At 40.6% G+C, this 18,314-nt stretch overlaps 1 protein-coding gene across 1 annotated transcript in view; it reads left to right on the plus strand.

Annotated features, from left to right (window-relative positions):
- Positions 1-18,314, plus strand: part of SLCO5A1 (solute carrier organic anion transporter family member 5A1) — a gene marked incomplete at both ends in the record, with an annotated part of 70,149 nt that overhangs the window by 23,123 nt on the left and 28,712 nt on the right. Inside the window, 2 exons of the mRNA XM_084280422.1 lie at positions 8,841-8,973; positions 15,740-15,966. Of these exons, the coding sequence (XP_084136548.1) occupies positions 8,841-8,973; positions 15,740-15,966 (360 nt within the window). The remainder of the gene's footprint in view (positions 1-8,840; positions 8,974-15,739; positions 15,967-18,314) is intronic.

Consider the following 18,314-nt stretch of genomic DNA (forward strand, 5'->3'; position numbering starts at 1 on the left):
CAATTTACAAAGAAAACAAGAAGAAATGCTATTTGCTTTGCCCTTCTTTGCAGTCTATTAGCGAGAGGTAGTCTGGGGAAAAGCGATCACCAACATTTTCAGTAATTAACCTGTGCCTCCTAGGCAGAAACCAATTTTTGAAAGGAAATTAATTCTGAGAGAACATGATTGAAATAATTTCCCTTTTTTTTGTCTTTGTTCCGTTGTCTTGCTGGTGGGACAAAGGAAGAGTGAATATATATAGAAATTCTGTGACTATCAGCACCTAACCTTCCCTTTCAGTGGATATTTGGTCCATCTCTGTTTTCTTTCTCACAGTTCCCTTCCTGTGTACAGAGGCATGTTTTTGCATAATGATGTGTGTCAAGCTGCCCCAGATGTATGTGCCATTACCTGGTTTGTGCACAATAACCAGTAGAGCCCAGATCCATAGATATAAGGTGTTTAATGTACATGGACTTTGCTAAGGAACTGGTACTCATTTCTGGTTCATGATGGCAAACTCTAAAATGCCTGAAATACCTCACCAGGCTCTTACCTGGTTTTCTTCCAGGAGTGGGTGCATTCTCCCAGCAAAAAGAAATGAGAGGACCTGAATGATACATTCCTGTCTGCCTGAACATGATGTAAAACTATGACAGATAAAAAGTATTCTGAGCTAGGTTCTGCTGGTCTTATAGCTGTGGACCTGCACTTTCCTCACTGCAATCTTAAAATCACGGAATTTAAAAATCCTTAATTCTCTTTCTTACATTTGATGATTAGTGATCTACATGGTGGGATCTGCTTGCAGGCCAAATTGCAGCTGTCAGGGTTGTTGTGGTTTTGCCCCAGCTGACAGTCGAGCACCATGCAGCCTCTTGTTCTTTTAAAGGGAGTGAAGGGGGAGTTGAGGGAGGTTTAGAAGGAAGAAGAAAACCCAAGGAACCAAAACCTCATGGGTTGGGGTAGGGATAGCAGAAGAATAGATATAATAATAATAACATGGCTTTATATCAAAATATATGAAACTGGTGATACACAATGCAGTTTCTCACTGAACCACATAGCTCAGGCTGTACAGCTCAGAACTGTCCTGAAAACTGGACCGTCCCCAAACCCATGTGTCCTGGAGCTGGCTGCTTCTCCTTGCACCTGACCACCTTTTATGCTGAGCATGACGTAATTGGCATGGAATACCCCCTTTGGCCAGTTCAGGTCACCTGTCCTGGCTGTGTCCCCTCCCTTTTCCTTAGTGGGGAAATATGAACAACTGAAAAGTCCTTGATTGCTTGGCAACAGCTGGAAACATCCGTGTGGTACCAGCACTGCTCTCATCCTAACTTCCAACCACTACTAGAAAAGAAATTAACTCTTTCCTAGCTGAAACCAGGACAATGGTCTGATATTTTTCACTTACGGTAACCTAAGGAAAGGGGATGAGATGCAAATGAACATCTTGGTCTTATTCTATTTTAGTTAGGAGCAATACTAAAGAAAAAAGTTTTAAGAGTTGAGAACAACAGAGTCAGTAAGCACATGCCTGGATAGTCCCTAATGAAAATGAAGTGTGTATGTGTAGTCTCAACTACCAAATCCTAAATAAAAAACCAAACCTGAAAACCACCAAACCACCAAACCAAAGCCAAGCATTTAACAGGCAGAGACAAGCTATTTCCATTTGACATGACTTAATGGAAAGAATGACTGTGAGACAAAAGGTTGCTTCGGTATCTCTTAAAGACAGCCAACAGCTTGGATGTCCATTTACTAGGAATAGGACAGAAGTGCCAAATCCTGCTTGCCTTGTAAGAGTACCCTGCTAACTTTAAGGATTCTACTAGTGTGAGTGATGAATTCACTACTGTGGATTTAGCTTTTAGTGTCTCAATGAATGGGAAATAAGACAAATTCTCTAACAAGTTGTTTCTTGGATTTTGGATGTTAAGGCCTTTTAAATAATTTGGAGTTGTAGTTTTCTTAGGATTAAGTTTAGTAATTATATAGAGTAGAAAATTTTCTATGTGGAAATGAATATTACATTTATGTTTCATTGAAGGTAGCTTTGGGATGGTGTGAGATGAAGGGCCTGAGGAGTCATCCAGTAGATATTTACATGAAGGGTCTCTGCCTAGTGCCATTATTTAAGGTTATTTGCAGAAGAAAAACATCTTTAGGAAACATGCTCTTTTGAAAAGTTAGAGTCTGTAAACTCACAGACCTCCTTGGGATGTGTTCAGTTGTCTTATGCATACAGTGCATACTGACTGTACTGACTGAGACTTGGAAGATTTGTAAGGTAAGATGTGGAGGTTTTTTGAGAACTGATGTCCGTAAAATAACAGCCAAGAACAAAGTTTTGCCTTTTGGTGCATTTTGGGACATTCTCACTGTGTTCAGCACAAGTAGTGAGTGTATCTGTCTTGAGAGCTAAGTTTCAATAACTATGCATTTCCAAATCATAATTCCCTCTGTGTGGAAAAACACCTTGGAGATTTACGAAAGGCACCGGCTCCCCAGCATAGCAAGTGACTTGGAGCAGCATTGCAGTGACAGTGTGTATGAGAGCACACTTTGGGAAGGGCAGCCTATTTTATCTTGTTTTCCTGGTTTTCTTGTCTTTTTGTGATGTTAAGATTGGATCTTGTGAAAATAGTTGCAAGGTTTCAGAATACAACCACAAATGGAGAATGTAAAGCATGAAGCAGTTTAGCTGTTTAACCAGGTATCTGCTTTGATACAAATGATATCTTAGTAATAATTTTTTAAGAGAAAATTGAAAAAGTGGTGCTTTTCATCTGTCATTGGTAAGTTTCTAGACATTTTTAACTTAACTGTAAGCATTTGTATTGGAGTGGTAAGCTGGACCATTCATTTTAGTTTGCAGGGTAGGCATGTAAAATGATGCTTCTCTATTGTTGTAGTTTTGTGTGGCAAGGTTCTGGTGGAGAAGGGGAGGCTGCAGGGGCAGCTTCTGGAACTGACCAAAACCCCCATTCCCCATCTCCCCCTGTGATACCTGGGGGGAAGAAGGGAGAGAAATCATGAATAAGGTTAAGTCCATGAAGAAGGGAGGGGTGGAGGAAGGTCTTTTAAAATCTGGTTTTACTTCTCATTATCTGACTCTGGTTTCACTCTGTGTGTTCGTATGCGTGCATGTGTGTGTGTGTTGTAATAAATTAGATATGTTTTTTAGTCCTTGTTGAATCTGTCTTGCCCATGATGTTAATTGTTGAATGATCTCTCCCTGTCCTTACCTCGACTCCTAAGCCTCTCGATACGTATTTTCTCCCCTGTCCAGCTGAAAAGGAGAGTGGCTTTGGTGGATGCCTGATCTCCAGCCATGGTTAAACTCACCACATCTATAAATTTGTCTCCTAGAGCTATAGAATCTGCCTGTGAAAATAGTGACATATATTCTATACAAAGATCAAGGGAGGCTACTGGAGTAGTTTTGTTGCTCTGTTTATTGTTTTGAGTGGAGCACTGGATCTGAGAGACTTTTAAAGTCGTAGTAAGGCTAATACATTTTGAAGGGAAATGATTTAAAGATCTGATCTGTCCATTGTTATCTGAACTGCAATAATGCTCAAAGCATTGTTTTTTCCTGAGCAAATAACCACATTAAAGAAAAAAATCCTAAAGCAAGTATAGATAGTCTTCGCTGTGTATTCATGAAGAAAAGAAGGAAGTGAACTGATTTCCTGACTTAAAAGCTTTTGAGAAGCCTGCCTGGCTTCTGCTTGCAGCTCCTCTCAGTTTTTTATCCTCAGGTTCAAAAGGGTGGCTAAACCTTATTTTTGGGGGCTAGCTTCCGTGGGGGTGAATTTAACAAGAATGAAGTAAATACGCCTTTATGGTTGGGCGTGATGTTTCTTTGGAAGCTGCTTTATGCTTACCTGTCCCTTGCATACCCCATCATGGTGCTGGGACATGAGAGGAATAGAGGGGAACTGATATGTTCCCCATTGAAACCTCAGCCTGTCAGCTTTGTTCTGTGTGGAAATGAAGACCTGCTCTGCACCTTAGAGAAATAACCTGCTGCTTATTCTTCAGTGACAGAATATCTCATCTTTCCAAGGAAATGTGCTGCAGTGGGGCTGGAGAGGATAATGTGCTGTCATAGCGTGGTGGTGCTGCTTCTGCTTACAACATCCTAGACAGTGATTCTTGTGACTGTCCATTTTTTTCTGTAGCCCTCTAAATCTCTGGACAAATTGAGACACAGTCAGGATTATATGAAGCTCATCTTGTCTCTTAAAGCTCACTCCTCAGGTTATAGACGGGTGGCCTATATTGCAAATTCACATGACAGTAATGTTTTTATTCTCCCTTGTGCTGTTCTTTCAGGTTGAATGATGTTCAGCGCATAGGACACTGGGCTATTGCTTTGATGAAGTAAATGATACCCCTGGACTTTCCATTTTACTCCATGACTATGGGGGATTCGTGTTATCTTCTGTATCTCTGTTTCCCAATCAATACCTTCATACTAGTGATAGTTAAGGTTTTGGAGTAAACATCTGAAATCTACGAATATAAAAGGATTATACTTGTATGCCACTAAAATATACAAAAATTGCCATACTGTTCCAACAGGAAAAAATTATGTGTGCATATATATCCGTATGCTCAATCTCCCCCACCCCCCCTGCAGAACATACACTGTAGCTTTTGCAGGATTTTGCAAATTCTAAACTTTCATTGAAAATAGAAAAAAGGTCAAATTCTGCTTGCCTTACACATGCATGACATGAACAGTTGTACTACAGTGATGCGCTGCCAAGATTTGAACAATGGGACCTTTCAGAAATGTTCCTCCCCATCTAGTGATAAACTCTGTGCTGACATCCATGTGAACACAGAGGAGATGAGAGCGACTGAGCAAGATACACCTTTGGTTTTAATTTTGTTTGGTACTTTCTGTTCATTTAGGCACAATATGATGCTTGAGGATGCAATAGGGACATGTTTATATATTCCCATATGCAACGGATATTGAAGTTGTCATTTCATGTGATGAGAAGAGGAAAAGGACATTAGAAGTGTTTTGGTGATCTCTGTCTCAGTATATTTTTATACTGTAGGTAGATTAAAAAACCATAAATTCTTCGGCAACAAAGTTACTTCATGCATGTGTTGTGAACACAGGGATTTTCAAACTTGTAGAGGATAGAGGATTCAGTCCATCTTATTATAGTCATCAAGACTCTGCTGCAAAGGCTCTACGTAAAGCTTTCTTCTGTTGAAGAAGAATCTCCTATGCACAAAAGCAATAGACCTACAATTTGTTAAATGTTGTCTAAATGACAACATTAACTGCAGTATGTCTCAGGATAAACTACTCAGTGGAGAAGAATGACATTGCTTAATCTTACTTTGCTTTGGTAGATAAATTCTGCTTGTAATTCAGTGACTGTTGGTTTGACTCCCTTTCTCTTTCCCATCCAACATCTTAGCTGTGATGGACATTTGTGGCTAAGCCTGTCTAGCCACAGCCAACTGCAGTTTCCAGACTAGAAAGCCTTGCTAGTACGGTGTTGTGCCTGGGATAATCTGCCATGCCGAGGGCATACTCAGTGAGGCAGAGAAGCTCTTCAGGTACAAAGCTTCAAATGAATTAACTATGACTGGGTATCATGAGGGCAAATGGACATTTGACTCATTATGTCTGCACCAGGATATTTTTACTTACCCACGATCTTATGTCAGAGGTAGAACTACAAAGCCCCAGCTTTGGGAGGGCTGGGAAAGCCACTGTGGAGAAGCTTTCCCTGAGGAAGAGATATGCTTGCTAATGCAACCTTGAGTTCTTCGAAGGAAAGGGAAACTTGAAATAATCTGCAATCAGTCAATAATCTGGTCTTTGAAATTGTCTCGATAAATAACCATGTAGTTTTAGTAGCCTAACGTGTGCTTTGGTTTGAAGACTTAAGATCCTACATTGCAGCAAGTGATGACAGGTTTCTAGGGGAAAACTTTTGCAAGATCCAGCCTGAGCTGGTTGTTTTGAATGTCATGAGTAGTTCTCAGATGGCTCAAATTCAGCGGGGTGTGGGTGACCCACAGACGCTCTTTCCTAGGGAGACACAGGTTTCCAGAGAAGCATTTCAGTGGCTTGCCAGCAGTGAACATACAAGGCTAACACGGTAACTCTGAGGTGTACAGTTTTTCACTTCAGTGGAAACCAATCAGAAGAGAATCAGGTGAATGCTGTAGCCAGTATGTCTATTTTAACAATTTCCTTATTTTATGTTTTGAAGATGATTTATTGTTTGGAGTAGAGCTATAACTTGTAGGATGTACTTCATCTCTATCATGGGAAAGGAGATAATACTGCTATTTCACAGTGTAGTTTTTTATGACTTAAAAAATGTGAAGGCAACTTGCAAACCTAGGCACCGGTGAAGGTTATGGCTAGTAGATTAAAAGAAAAATCCTGGATTTCCTTAAAAGCAATTAAAACAATTACCTGGATACGACGTAGCATGCCCCTGCATCACAGTACCCCAGCATGTCCCCTGATAAAATTGTTACTTCTTGGGTGTTGAATCAGTGCAGCTCTGTAGATTAAGATCCTAGATCAGGGACAAAGAGGGAGGGCCAAAAAGCAATACCTGAAATGCCAGGTAGGGGCTGAGAGGAAGGTGCTCTTATATCTTCTGCATGTCTCAGAACCTTTTTCATCCAGAAGCTGGAGACCTTCTATTGACATGGGTGGGAAAAATTATGAAACAATTCTCCACAGAATTTTTTATTTGTGAAGTGGATTGAGCCCTGATTTAATCTGTTTCCAGTTTAGGTTCCTTCTCATATAATACCATCTACTAATCTTGGTGGCCTGTTTGGGAATTGGGAACCTCTATACTTCTGCACATTGGGGTCCATAGATGTCAGGGATGTCACCAGTACTTCATGGATTCAGGACTCTGGAGCAGCCTACCAAGGTGGCTTTTGGAGATAGCTTTCCATACGATTCCATAGCAAGGTGTGGAGATTTGGGGCAGATTCTTTTAAGTACCTTATTTTGAAATATGAAAATATTTCTTTTGCCATGCTCTGCCATCCTATTTAGAAGTCAAAGTCTCTGTGTCCCATTTATGATAGTGGTGCAAAGTGCCTTAAAATGGCAGTTGTGGAACTTGTCTGCTTATAGGTTTCTTCCAGCCCTGGACCCGGCACATGGGGGCTCTCTGTTTTCTGAAAGATCCAGAAAGTTATATAGTGCCTGGAATTTACATGAAAAAAAACACCACCTTGAAGCCTGAACAGCATACAGTAATCTTAAAATACGTTTGAAATGGTGGACAGCATTCCCATCTCTAATGGAGCAGAGTGTACACTTGTATTTACTGTGCAGTATTTCTGCTTATGAAGAAAACCTTCTGAAGTTGCCAGGTGTGCAAAATACACCCCCTGGGTAGTGCTTCTAAGCCCAAGCAGTTGCTGCAATTTGCCTGTTTCAGTGGTGGAACTGAATCTGAATAAGTGCAGCATAAGTATTTTTTCTGAATACTGGAATGAATGAATGAATGAATGAGGTCACTCTTTTACTCCCTTTGTGTTTCCTCTGTAAACTTTTTAGAGATCTGAGTTTGCAGTAGTTGTTTGAATCAATTTCCCAAGCAAACATTTGTAGAACAATATTTATTATAGTAGATGGAGGTTGTGGTTTTTTTTCTTTGTTCCTTATGATGTGGATTTTACAAATAGTTTTTATGAGGCTTATCTAACCAGTTACTTCCAAGGAGCAGTGTTCCAGTGTCTGATGGAACATTTTAGGCATACAGAGAATTGGTTAACAATCGATCCAGAAGGGAACATGGCTGGAATAAATTTAAATAGCAAGTGCAGTTCTGGAAACCATTATGCAAAAAAGACTTCAGCAAAATCTAATTGTTTGAAATTGCAGTTTCATAAAGATTGAAAATGTGTTTGAGAAAGAATAACTTAAAAGTGATGAATATGTTTAATCAGTTTGTAGTCTGGAAGCATTTTCTGCTATAGGCAGTTTACCTTTTGTGGTTGCTTCTGTGCTTCCCCCCCCCTGCAGTATAGCTCTCAAATAGCAGCCCCCTTTTTTTTAATGAACCTTCTGTTGGTATCTCCTACTCTGTTATTTAAAGCTATAGGGATTTTGCTGTTATCCAGTGTTCAGACCATGATGATGTTGTAAACCATGTATCTGTATGGTTGCACATTAGAAAATTAATTTTACTTGCTTTTAAAAATTAGGAAATCTCTTTTAAAATAACATCAAGACTTTAAATGATCAAATATTCTGAATAAGGCAGAAGTCTTGCAGGAAATATGGTATAATGAAACAGGGGCAAGTCCATGCCTATATGGATAAAAACATAATTCTATCACTCTCTGAAACAGGAATATCTGATTTCTTAAATTTGATTGTTCTTTTAAATCCAATATTAGTCTGATGGTAACGAAGTTGGAATGTTGTACTTTGTTCTTTGGTTTCTTACACAGTTTTTATCCTTTGCTTCTCTGTTTGCTTGGCATTATTTTTATTCTATCTAAATAATAAAATTTGTTTTGATTCAAAGTGAATGCTACTGAATATGAAAAATATTGTCCAAGTCATGTATGCTTTCCATCCAGAGCACTGAAGTATTATATATACTTTCATCCATAACTTGACTAAAACTGTACAGACAGCAGCATTTTTCTTAACAATAAGTTACTTACGCAGAAGTTGCTGCTTTTGAAGGTTGCAAGAAAAGGGCTCTAAAGGTTTTAGAGTACAAAGCTCCCTGCTTTAAGGTTTTACTTTTGGATTTTACATGCAAATAACTAATGAAACATTCCTTTCATTGATGTCCTATTCTGACCTTTTATTTCCTCAGCCATCATGTACGTAATGGGAGCACTGGGTCCTGCAGCTGGATACTTGCTAGGAGGACTTCTTATTGGTTTCTATGTTGATCCTAGGACAACGGTTTATATTGACCAGAGTGATCCCCGATTCATTGGAAACTGGTAAGGATCAAGCATTTTTCCAAACTACTCTCTAAATTACTGGTATGGAATTGAGACAGGATGGGAAATTGTATCCATCAAGGGCTTGTTTCAGGTTGTAGCAGGAAGCCGAGGAAGAGGAACTACATGCTAGCTGCCTACAGAATGGGGAGGGACACTTGCCATTGTGTCCCTCCTGCTTTTGGCTGCTCCAGGACTGTCTCTGACCACTGTGGATGTTCACTGACAGCACTCAGCACAGGGGTGGCAGGGCAAAATATCTATTTCGCAGGGGGCCATCTTGAGCCCTGCCTGATGGAAGGTGGATTAATCCCTTCTTTAGTTTTCCAGAGCAGGTGGCATGAACCACTGATCTCTGATGCCCAGATGAGGAGTGGTAGACGTTGTTTACCTTGAACTAGGAGAAGGAGGTAGAATGGGATTAGAATGTGGCCTTTCTAGTGTTGTTTCTCAGGCTGATGGCTTGTATTTAGGCAGCAGATGATATAAATCATCACATGACTCTCTAGTAAATTGTAGGCTTCCAGCAGCATTGAAATGTAACAGCCATAATCGTCAGCTGATGTCTTTGGGCAGCCTTTGGTAAGTGGCCCCCTTGGAAGTACCTCTGAGGTAACAGGTCTTGAGGAGGGTCTAACTGGCTTTTCTCAGATCTGTCATAAATCTGCCTTGAAATTTTTGTGCAAGTCCAGAAAAGATTTAAGTTCATTACCCCAGAGGAGGACCCTACGTTCGAGATGTGGGGTGCAGTGTCAGTTGTCATGCACTGTTGTTTTAGTGTGTGTCACTGCACCGTTGCAGTCAGGTCATATGTGTTCCTATTTATCCTGCAGTGATTTCTCCTGACAGTTTGATGTGGAAAATTCTCTCTTTGGAGTGTTCCTAAGCCTTTGAAGATTTATTGCTGCTTTATTTGTCTTAGAGCAGTGCTGCACGGGATCATCTAGTTATCAGAGAGAGAAAGGCAAACCTGAGCACTCAGTTAACCTATGACCTTGGGGTTATCAACCCTGTGCTCTTGCATATGTACTGACTTCTCAGAGAAAAGATCTGTCCCGTGAGTGTGCCGCAGTGTTAAAGCCATGCTTTGACTGTGCTTGAATAAAAGTTTGGAAATCAAAGCAAACTGTCACAGATTCTTCATAAAACTCTTCATGTTTCACGTGTTCTTAAGGACATACCAGAGCTGGCAGTCAGCATCTGCTCAGTACTTTTCAACAGAAATTCTGAACTGGCCTATAAGTATATTTAATAATTTAAATCAGTGGGGCTGTATGAGTGAGGGGTAAGCTTTACTTTTGACTTCATCTATAATGCAACCACTGATATAGCTACCTTGTAGTGTGGGCATATCTGTGTGAGTTTAATTTAAACAGCTCAGGTGAAGGTAAAATAACTAAACCAGCATGGACACATCAGTTTGTTACTTCTTGGACCATTTGTACCAAGCTCTGTGCCGCAGCAGATGGACGGCCACTACTATGTGTTTACAATTAGCTTGGACATACATGCAGTGTTGTCATAGCCAAATGCATCAGAGATATCAGGTTAAAAAATGCCTGTCCTTGCTCATGAATTACAAGTTTTAACTATCCTCCCTCCAAAGAGTGAGCAGCAGGGATGGATTCCTAGTGTCGGGGGTGAATCCCCAGCATTCTACAGGAGTATTGTAAGCATGATGCTCCATGGCAACAGTTGTGAGAAGTCACCTCTTCCAATTATTTCTGTGGGCAGGCTTTTAGAACACCTACTGTGCCAGGCAAGTTGTATGTTAGCCAGCATAGCAAAGTCAAGTCATTCAGTTTCCTTTTGCCGTCATATTGATTAGATCTGTAGAGACTGGCTTTCCTTCAAGGGTGTCCCAGGTCCTTGTATGACTTTTTAATTTTTGGCTCTCTCAATTTTTTCTCTCTTTAATTTCTAAAAACTATCCCCTGCTACCACATCTCTGGTATTTATTTTCACAGTCTGTGGTGGTGTCTCATAAAAGTTTGATGGTGTTCATAGCATCTGCACCTCTTTTCTCTTTCTAGTCATTAAAATGAAGACTCACGATGTGAGGACTGGTCCTTTGTCTCTTGCTGCTCACTGCACAATTGCAGAGAGCTCTGGAAGTGTAGACTTTCATTCCACTGAAATATATTTTCTGGGATCATGACATTTTCTCCTTGTAGTGAAGTGCCACATAGCCAAGTTTATTTTGATTTATGTAATGTAAGAATTTGGAATATAAGAGTAGTCCAGCACTTACTTCAGCTGACATGCTTTTTAAAGGCTGCAGTTGAGATATGTTAAAGGACAGTGGTATTTGAGATGTCTCCTTTGAAGTAAATTAGAGTCTTTGATTCTCATCTTTCCTTTATTATTGCTGTATGGTTTCTAATTTAACTTATCACAGGAACTCAGTTGAAAAAAATCCATTATTAAAGGAAGTAATGATTACAGGCAACATAGTAAGTACAACTATGATATATGGAAAAAAATTACAGTAAAGCCTATTTTTTTTACTTAAGCTGTTCCTTTCTAAAAGGTATATTGCTTATATACAGAATCACAGAATGACAGAATTGTAGGGGATGGAAGGGACCTCAAGAGATCTTCGGGTCCAACCCCCCTGCCAAAGCAGGCTCCCTAGGATAGGTCACACAAGTAGGCATCCAGATGGGTCTTGAATATGTCTAGAGAAGGAGACTCCACAACTCCCCTGGGCCTGTCCCAGGGCTCTGTCACCCGCACTGTGAAGAAGTTCTTCTGAATATTGGTGCAGAACTTCCTGTGCTCCAACTTGTGGCCATTGCCCCTTGTCCTGTCCCCACAGACCACTGAAAAAGGCTGGCTATTTCCCTCTGTCTCCCACACTTCAGATATTTATAAACATTAATCAGATTCCCTCTTAGTCTTCTCAACATGACAGTTAACTTGGTTTGTCTTGTGAAACCTGATAAACAACGTAAATGGTTTTTTCTCAAGGTTATTTCTGAGCTGATTCCTCCTTGAGGTGTGCAGAACTCGGCTTTGTGCTCCTGGGTTTTGCACATCAGGGCTTTTCTGTAGGTGGCCTGGGCTGAATTAGAGACCTGCTGTCTGTGTCAGCCCCTCAAATGTTTAAAATTGCTGTTTTATTCAAATGTGGTAACTGTAGGGATATCTGTTAGAAGCCATACGTCATGTGGTCTTTGAGAACTGTTAATGTGCAATACAGGGATCTCATTAGTGTGGAGTAGCCCTTGGCGGTCTGTCAGGTGCTTTGAATCAAATTTTCTTTTGCTGACACTTCTGAGTGTTTGCCTAGTTCTGAATCTGTTTAATACTTGGATCTTCCTGTATAGTCTTTCATCAGCATTCCACACAAGAAGTTTAAAGGCATTCCTCCCACACTGTCAGGTCCTTCCTTAGCTTTAATTGCTTTTATTTGAGGTCCTGGAGCTTGTGCAGATGCCTCTAAGGCATTCTCCTGCATATTTTTTCTTTGACTTTAGAAGATAAAAAATCAAGGGATTTTTAATAAATACAGATCCTGTTCTGACCTCTCATTTCCCATTGTAGGCATCATTAATATTTTGTATATCATCTTTTGTCTGTTTTCTAAGCCTTTGGTATTTCTCCAGGAAGATGTGAAGTGTAGACAGTGCAGATAATTGCATCCAGTGCTGTATCTGTGACATCTCCAGCACTCAATATGCTATCAGAATGGTCCCTTTGGATTTGAATTTCATCTCATGCTACATGACAGGTCCCTGCCTCCTCTGCTATTTCCTGCTGAGTGGGTGGTTTCAGACTTCTGGGTATTATTGCCACAGATCGTTTCTTTGATCAGTGCCTTTGCAGCTTCTGCCTTTGAGATCCTGAAAGGGACGTTACTATATTTTTATACAGTCTACTAATTTATTCCCTGTCTGATAGTGCTGATTAATCCTCCTAAAACTCTGCTTTCTAATCCGTGCATGTTACCAGCTAAAAGGAAGGAATAGAGGATTTTCTGTTTACATAATTTCAAAACTAGTCAAAACTTTCAGTTACTTAGATTTGCCTCACAAAGGCTTCCTGTACAGTCTTTCTAACAAAATCGGTTTTACACATGGTTGTTCAGTGTTTGCCTTTGCATAACCATTTACAACACGAGCCATTACACATGTGGATGACTTTGCCATCATTTAAAAATGCAGTTTGCAATATCTTTGCATTACAAATATGAAGCCAAATGTGGTTGTTTCTTGTGGAAGTAATCCTGTCTACTCAACACTTTGAAATGTTTAAAATCTGAACAAATATATGATTAGTAGCTTCCTCTTCTGATGTCCTTTTTTAAGTATAAAAGATGTACAAAATTGTAAAAATTGTTCTTGCATTGGATTTGTGTGTGAGGTTTTAGGAGTGGGGAGGCTACAGGGGTGGCTTCTGCAAGAAGCTGCTAGAAGCCTCCCCTGTGTCTGACAGAGCCAATGCTGCTGGCCAAGCCCAAGCCCATCAGTAACGGTGGTAGTGCCTCTGGGATAACATAGTTAAGAGCAGTTAGTGAAGGACTGAAGTCAGTGTGAAGGACTCATGGAGAAGTTTGTGGATTGGTCCCATTGCAGTTCTGTAAACTGTTAGTTGAAAACAGAGCTTTGGTGTTTGATTGTCATGGTTTGATACTGGAGCAATGAGATTGACTTCACTGAAACTTCCAAACACTTGTGTAGGTTGGTGTGGTGGGTTGACCTTGGGTGGCTGCCTCATGCCCACCAAACTTCTCTCCTCAGCCATATGGGAACAAAATATGGTGAAAAGCTTGTGGGTTGAGATAAGGACAGAGAGAACACTCACCCAACATTAGCAAAGCAGACTTGATTTAGGGAAATTAATTTAATTTATTGCAAATTTCCAACAGAGTAGGATAGGAAAAATTAAAACCAACTGCAAACACTTTCTGCATACCCTTCCCTTCTTCCAAGGCTTAACTTCACTCCTGACTCTTCCTCCTCCTCCACTCTGCATGGTGCAGAGCAATGGGGAATAATGGGGGTTGTGGTCAGTAACACTGCATCCCTGTCACTCCTTCCTCCTCACACTCTTCCCCTGCTTCAGTGTGGGGTCCCTCCCACGGGATGCTCTTTCATTAACTGCTGCAGTTTAGGGTTTTCTCACGGGACCCAGTCCTTCAGGAACAGACTGCTCCAGTGTGGGTCCCCCATGGCCTCAGGCTCTGCCAGCAAACTGGCTCCAGCCTGGGTTGCCCGGAACCTGCTCCGGTGTGGTCCTCCATAAGCTGCAGAAGAACAACCTGCTTTGTCATGATCTTATCATGGGCCTGCAGGGCACTTTCTGCTCTGGCACCTGGAGCACCTCCTCCCCATCATTCTTGTGTCACCTTGGTGTCTGCGGGGCTGTTTCTCTCATATTTCCTTACTCCCCTCACATGGCTGCTGTGCAGAGGTTTTTACCCTTTATTAAATAAGTTACCACATGGTACCACCAGCATTGCTGATGGGATCAGCTTTGGGCAGTTGTGGATCTGTTTTGGAGCTGGCTGAAACTGGTTCTGTCCAACACAGTGTCTTCTCAAAGAAGCACCCCTGTAGCCCTCACCCTGCTACCAAGACAAGACCTTGCCACATACACCCAGTACAATTAAATCAGTATATAGTGAGAACTGCACTTTGAGCACATGGGAAGAACTCTGGGTCAGTTCTGAGGTTGTCTTTCTTTATGGGTGCATCTATATGGGTTTAACCATGCTTCCACATGGTCTTTCATTGTGAGATGACCTTTGAGGAGAAATTATGTTACCTCATACTCTGTTGACTTCTGTCTGCAGAAGGTTAGCTTTGGAGGACTTTCTATTAAGGCCTTTTAGCCCATCTGTGTTGCAATGGTAAAGTTCATTAAGGTTCTTGGCCTCAAGGAGGATGGCCGTGTGCCTGCAGTCTGAAGGGCACTTTTCTGGCATCCCATACTGATGCCAGTGTGGGTCCCCCATGGCCTCAGGCTCTGCCAGCAAACTGGCTCCAGCCTGGGCTGCCCGGAACCTGCTCCGCTGTGGTCCTCCACAAGCTGCAGAAGAACAACCTGCTTTGTCATGATCTTATCACCCCATCTGTGGGTACGTCCCAAGTAATTCCACGTGAGCCAAGGGGTCATTGCAGGGTTGTTTATATCCCGTTCTTAAAAGGCAGAGAGAGAAGAGAAGAGGGAATTCTTTGTGAAGGGATACCTCAGGTTGTGATCACAGGACAGATCTGCAGAGTTTTAGGCATAAGCCCTGACATGAACTGGGACACACCAGTTGTTTTCAGTCAGGATTTGGGAACTCTTCATTGGGAAGGGAGAGAATTGGACTGTCAGGGCAGTGAGAGGTAGGCACTGGAAAGCAGAACAGATTTAGACCTGATGTATCCATCTGGACATTTGTCTTCTCATGCCATTGATAACTTTTTTCATGTTCCCTGGAGGAATACTGTGTTGCCTTACTGGGAATTATCTGAGAAAGGCAAAGTATAAGTGAATATTTACTTCTCAGTGCTTGTGACTGAATTATTACCAGAAGTGAAAATTTACAGGAACTCAGAGCTGACACTATTCCATAATATTTGGTGGGTTCTGAATAAATACATTTATCACTAGGCAAGCCACAGAAGCATCTTTTAATTAAGGGTTTTAATGCAGTGTATGTCCCATATTTTGAAAATACGTCTTTCTAGCCAGCACAGCCTGTAATAAACACTGTGGTTCTTTAATTTTGTGTAATGTGTTGGCTTTCATTTCTGTTCCTGTCTCCTGGCATTAGGTGGAGTGGATTTCTCCTTTGTGCCATTGCAATGCTCCTTGTGATATTTCCCATGTTTACCTTTCCAAAAAAACTCCCTCCTCGACACAAAAAAAAGAAAAAGAAAAAGAAGATGAACTCTGATGATGTTTCAAGTGATGATGAAGTCATGAAAGAGAAAACAAACAGCAAAATGCAAGCAGACAGTGCAGTTTCTGCCTCTATGGGATTTGGAAAGAATGTTAAAGGTGAAGTTTGGTTTTAATTTTTACACGTTTTAAATTTTGTATACAGTCATCTAGGGTTGTTTGAGTGCAATTGAAGGCAGAATTTTGACATCTTGTGTTTAATGTAATGTTTTGCTATTGAGATCTTAATAGATGGTTGTCCTCTGAAATGACAAACTGCAGTGATGAGTAGAAGGCATCCACTTACTGAAATTATTGTGCATCTGTAACAAACAAGTAGCTTATTTCCTGTAGTTCTAGAACCTGTTACCAGACCTATTTGTGCACCTTAAAGTGTGTAACTGATTTAAGCCATCCTTTGTAGAACAGTGGGCTTTTTAAAATATAAGTGAAACAGGTAAAAAGAACTATAATGTGCGAGTTCAGTTACATTCATGCGTTTTGGTAAGTTAATTGAGAAAGGTCATTTGTTTCGTAAGCCTTCCCTGGCTGTTTTGTACTGCAAGCTGAAGGCCAGGGTGAGTGAAACCCATGCTGGTTTTGAAACAAGAGGAGATCAAAAGATTGACAAGAAGTAGAGATTTTTATTGTATTCAAGAATTAAACCATTAATATGAAATCTAATTAAGTAGCAATCATTGATAAAATGCCATGGGGAGAAAGGCAGCACATTTAGAGGTGACAATATAGGCTTAACAGTGTCATAATATTGATTAGTATAGGACAAGAATGAATGTGCCCTAATGCTGTTGTGTTGTCAGTGCTGTTGTGTCCTCCCTGGATGCGGTGATACGAATGCTGGTTGTTGTGTTTTGTGGTAGCCTGATGAGTGCAGTGGGACTGGGAGAAACCATGAAATGTCCTTTGCACCATTAGATGTAATTTGAACTCAAAACTTGGCCCGAACAATAGGGTTACTTTGGATATCAGTCTAGGCAGATTTTTTTGATGACTCATTTATCATCACTCTTTACACTGAGAAGGCAAGGCTTAGCAAAACCTGCATGCTGGCTTTAGAACAAAACCAGTGTAATTTGAAGTAATGTTTGCCCAGATGCATATTGATTTCTTCTACATTGCATTTGCATCTGTGCTCTCAGGGTCCCTAAACTTCCTGTTAATTTCTATAGAAGTGAAGAAAAAACAGGAGACCATAATTTGCTTGATTTTATTAGCTTACAAAACAGCTGCTTAATCAAGGCAACCAACCAGCAAGTGAGGTAAACCTGCAATATCAGATCTTTCAGAACTATGTTCTCCCTCTTTTTGCAAAGTAGCTAAAGAACCGAAGTAAGGAAAGTTTGTTGTCTGCTTCTGTCTTTGAAGACTCTCTATCCCTTATGTTTGTGAAGAATATACATAATGTTTTCACCTAAATCCATAAAAGTATTTATGGGTTTTTTTTGGCTCTCAAGCCTACTGCCCTCTGATTAGCAAAAGCAATTTAGTGCTACTCACGTCAATGTTTTCTCACTAATTTAGTGGGAAGAGGAGCTCAATCTCTGCTGGGCTCCTCCCTAATCATTGCAGGGTATGGCAGGACAGAGGGGCTGCTCTATCCTGGAAAGGATACAGGTGTACAGACAAAATCTGCATCCAGGTGAGCTTGCTGATGCTGGTTCTCTGTTTCTGTACATAATTTCACTTTCCAGGTCATGCTATGTCACTACAGGCCCAGTGGATACACAGAAAACAACTGTACTGGTGAATATTTCCTGGTACTTTTTTATTTTCACAGAAATGAAAACTACTGTATATCTCATGTTAGCATTTAAAAAAATACATTTATGTACTTAAATGTGTACCATACCTTCTACAAAATCCTATATTAATATATTAGTGGAGCCACCAAATTAGAGCTTCTCATTTACAAAACTTTTAGTTTTCTCTAGAGGAGAAACTGCACCACGTGGAACAGTGAAAAGCAGCGTTGTATTCCACGTGTCAGAAAGATATGAAGCGAGTGGAGATAACACAGAGAAAAGTATTTTGCTATAAGCTGATAATAGCTTTCCCATTAGGTGTCATTTACCCTAGCAAAGAGGGCCTGCAGCAGGAATGCACTATCATTTAATTATTTTTCAAGTTTAAGTGGGCTTTATGGAATGAGATCATGCCTCAGGCTTCTCAATTGAGGTAATTTTGGGTATAATGGGAAGGTAAAAAGGATCGTGTGTGTCTTAAGTCATTCAGCATTGCTTCTTCTGAGGTGCAATGCACATTTTATACTTCCCATTGAATTTCAGGGCTTCATCTTTTTATAGCATGATGGGCAGAAACTCCACTTAGGCAGTAGCTGGGAGACTGATGATTTAGTAGGTCACGTCTTCTGTTCTGTATTAATAAATATCAGTGATGTTGTAGTCTGCCATGACAGAGGTCAGTGCCATTAAATCTGTAAAATCTGT

The sequence above is a fragment of the Gallinula chloropus genome, assembly GCF_964237585.1.
Source record: "Gallinula chloropus genome assembly, chromosome: 2".
NCBI lineage: Eukaryota > Metazoa > Chordata > Aves > Gruiformes > Rallidae > Gallinula > Gallinula chloropus.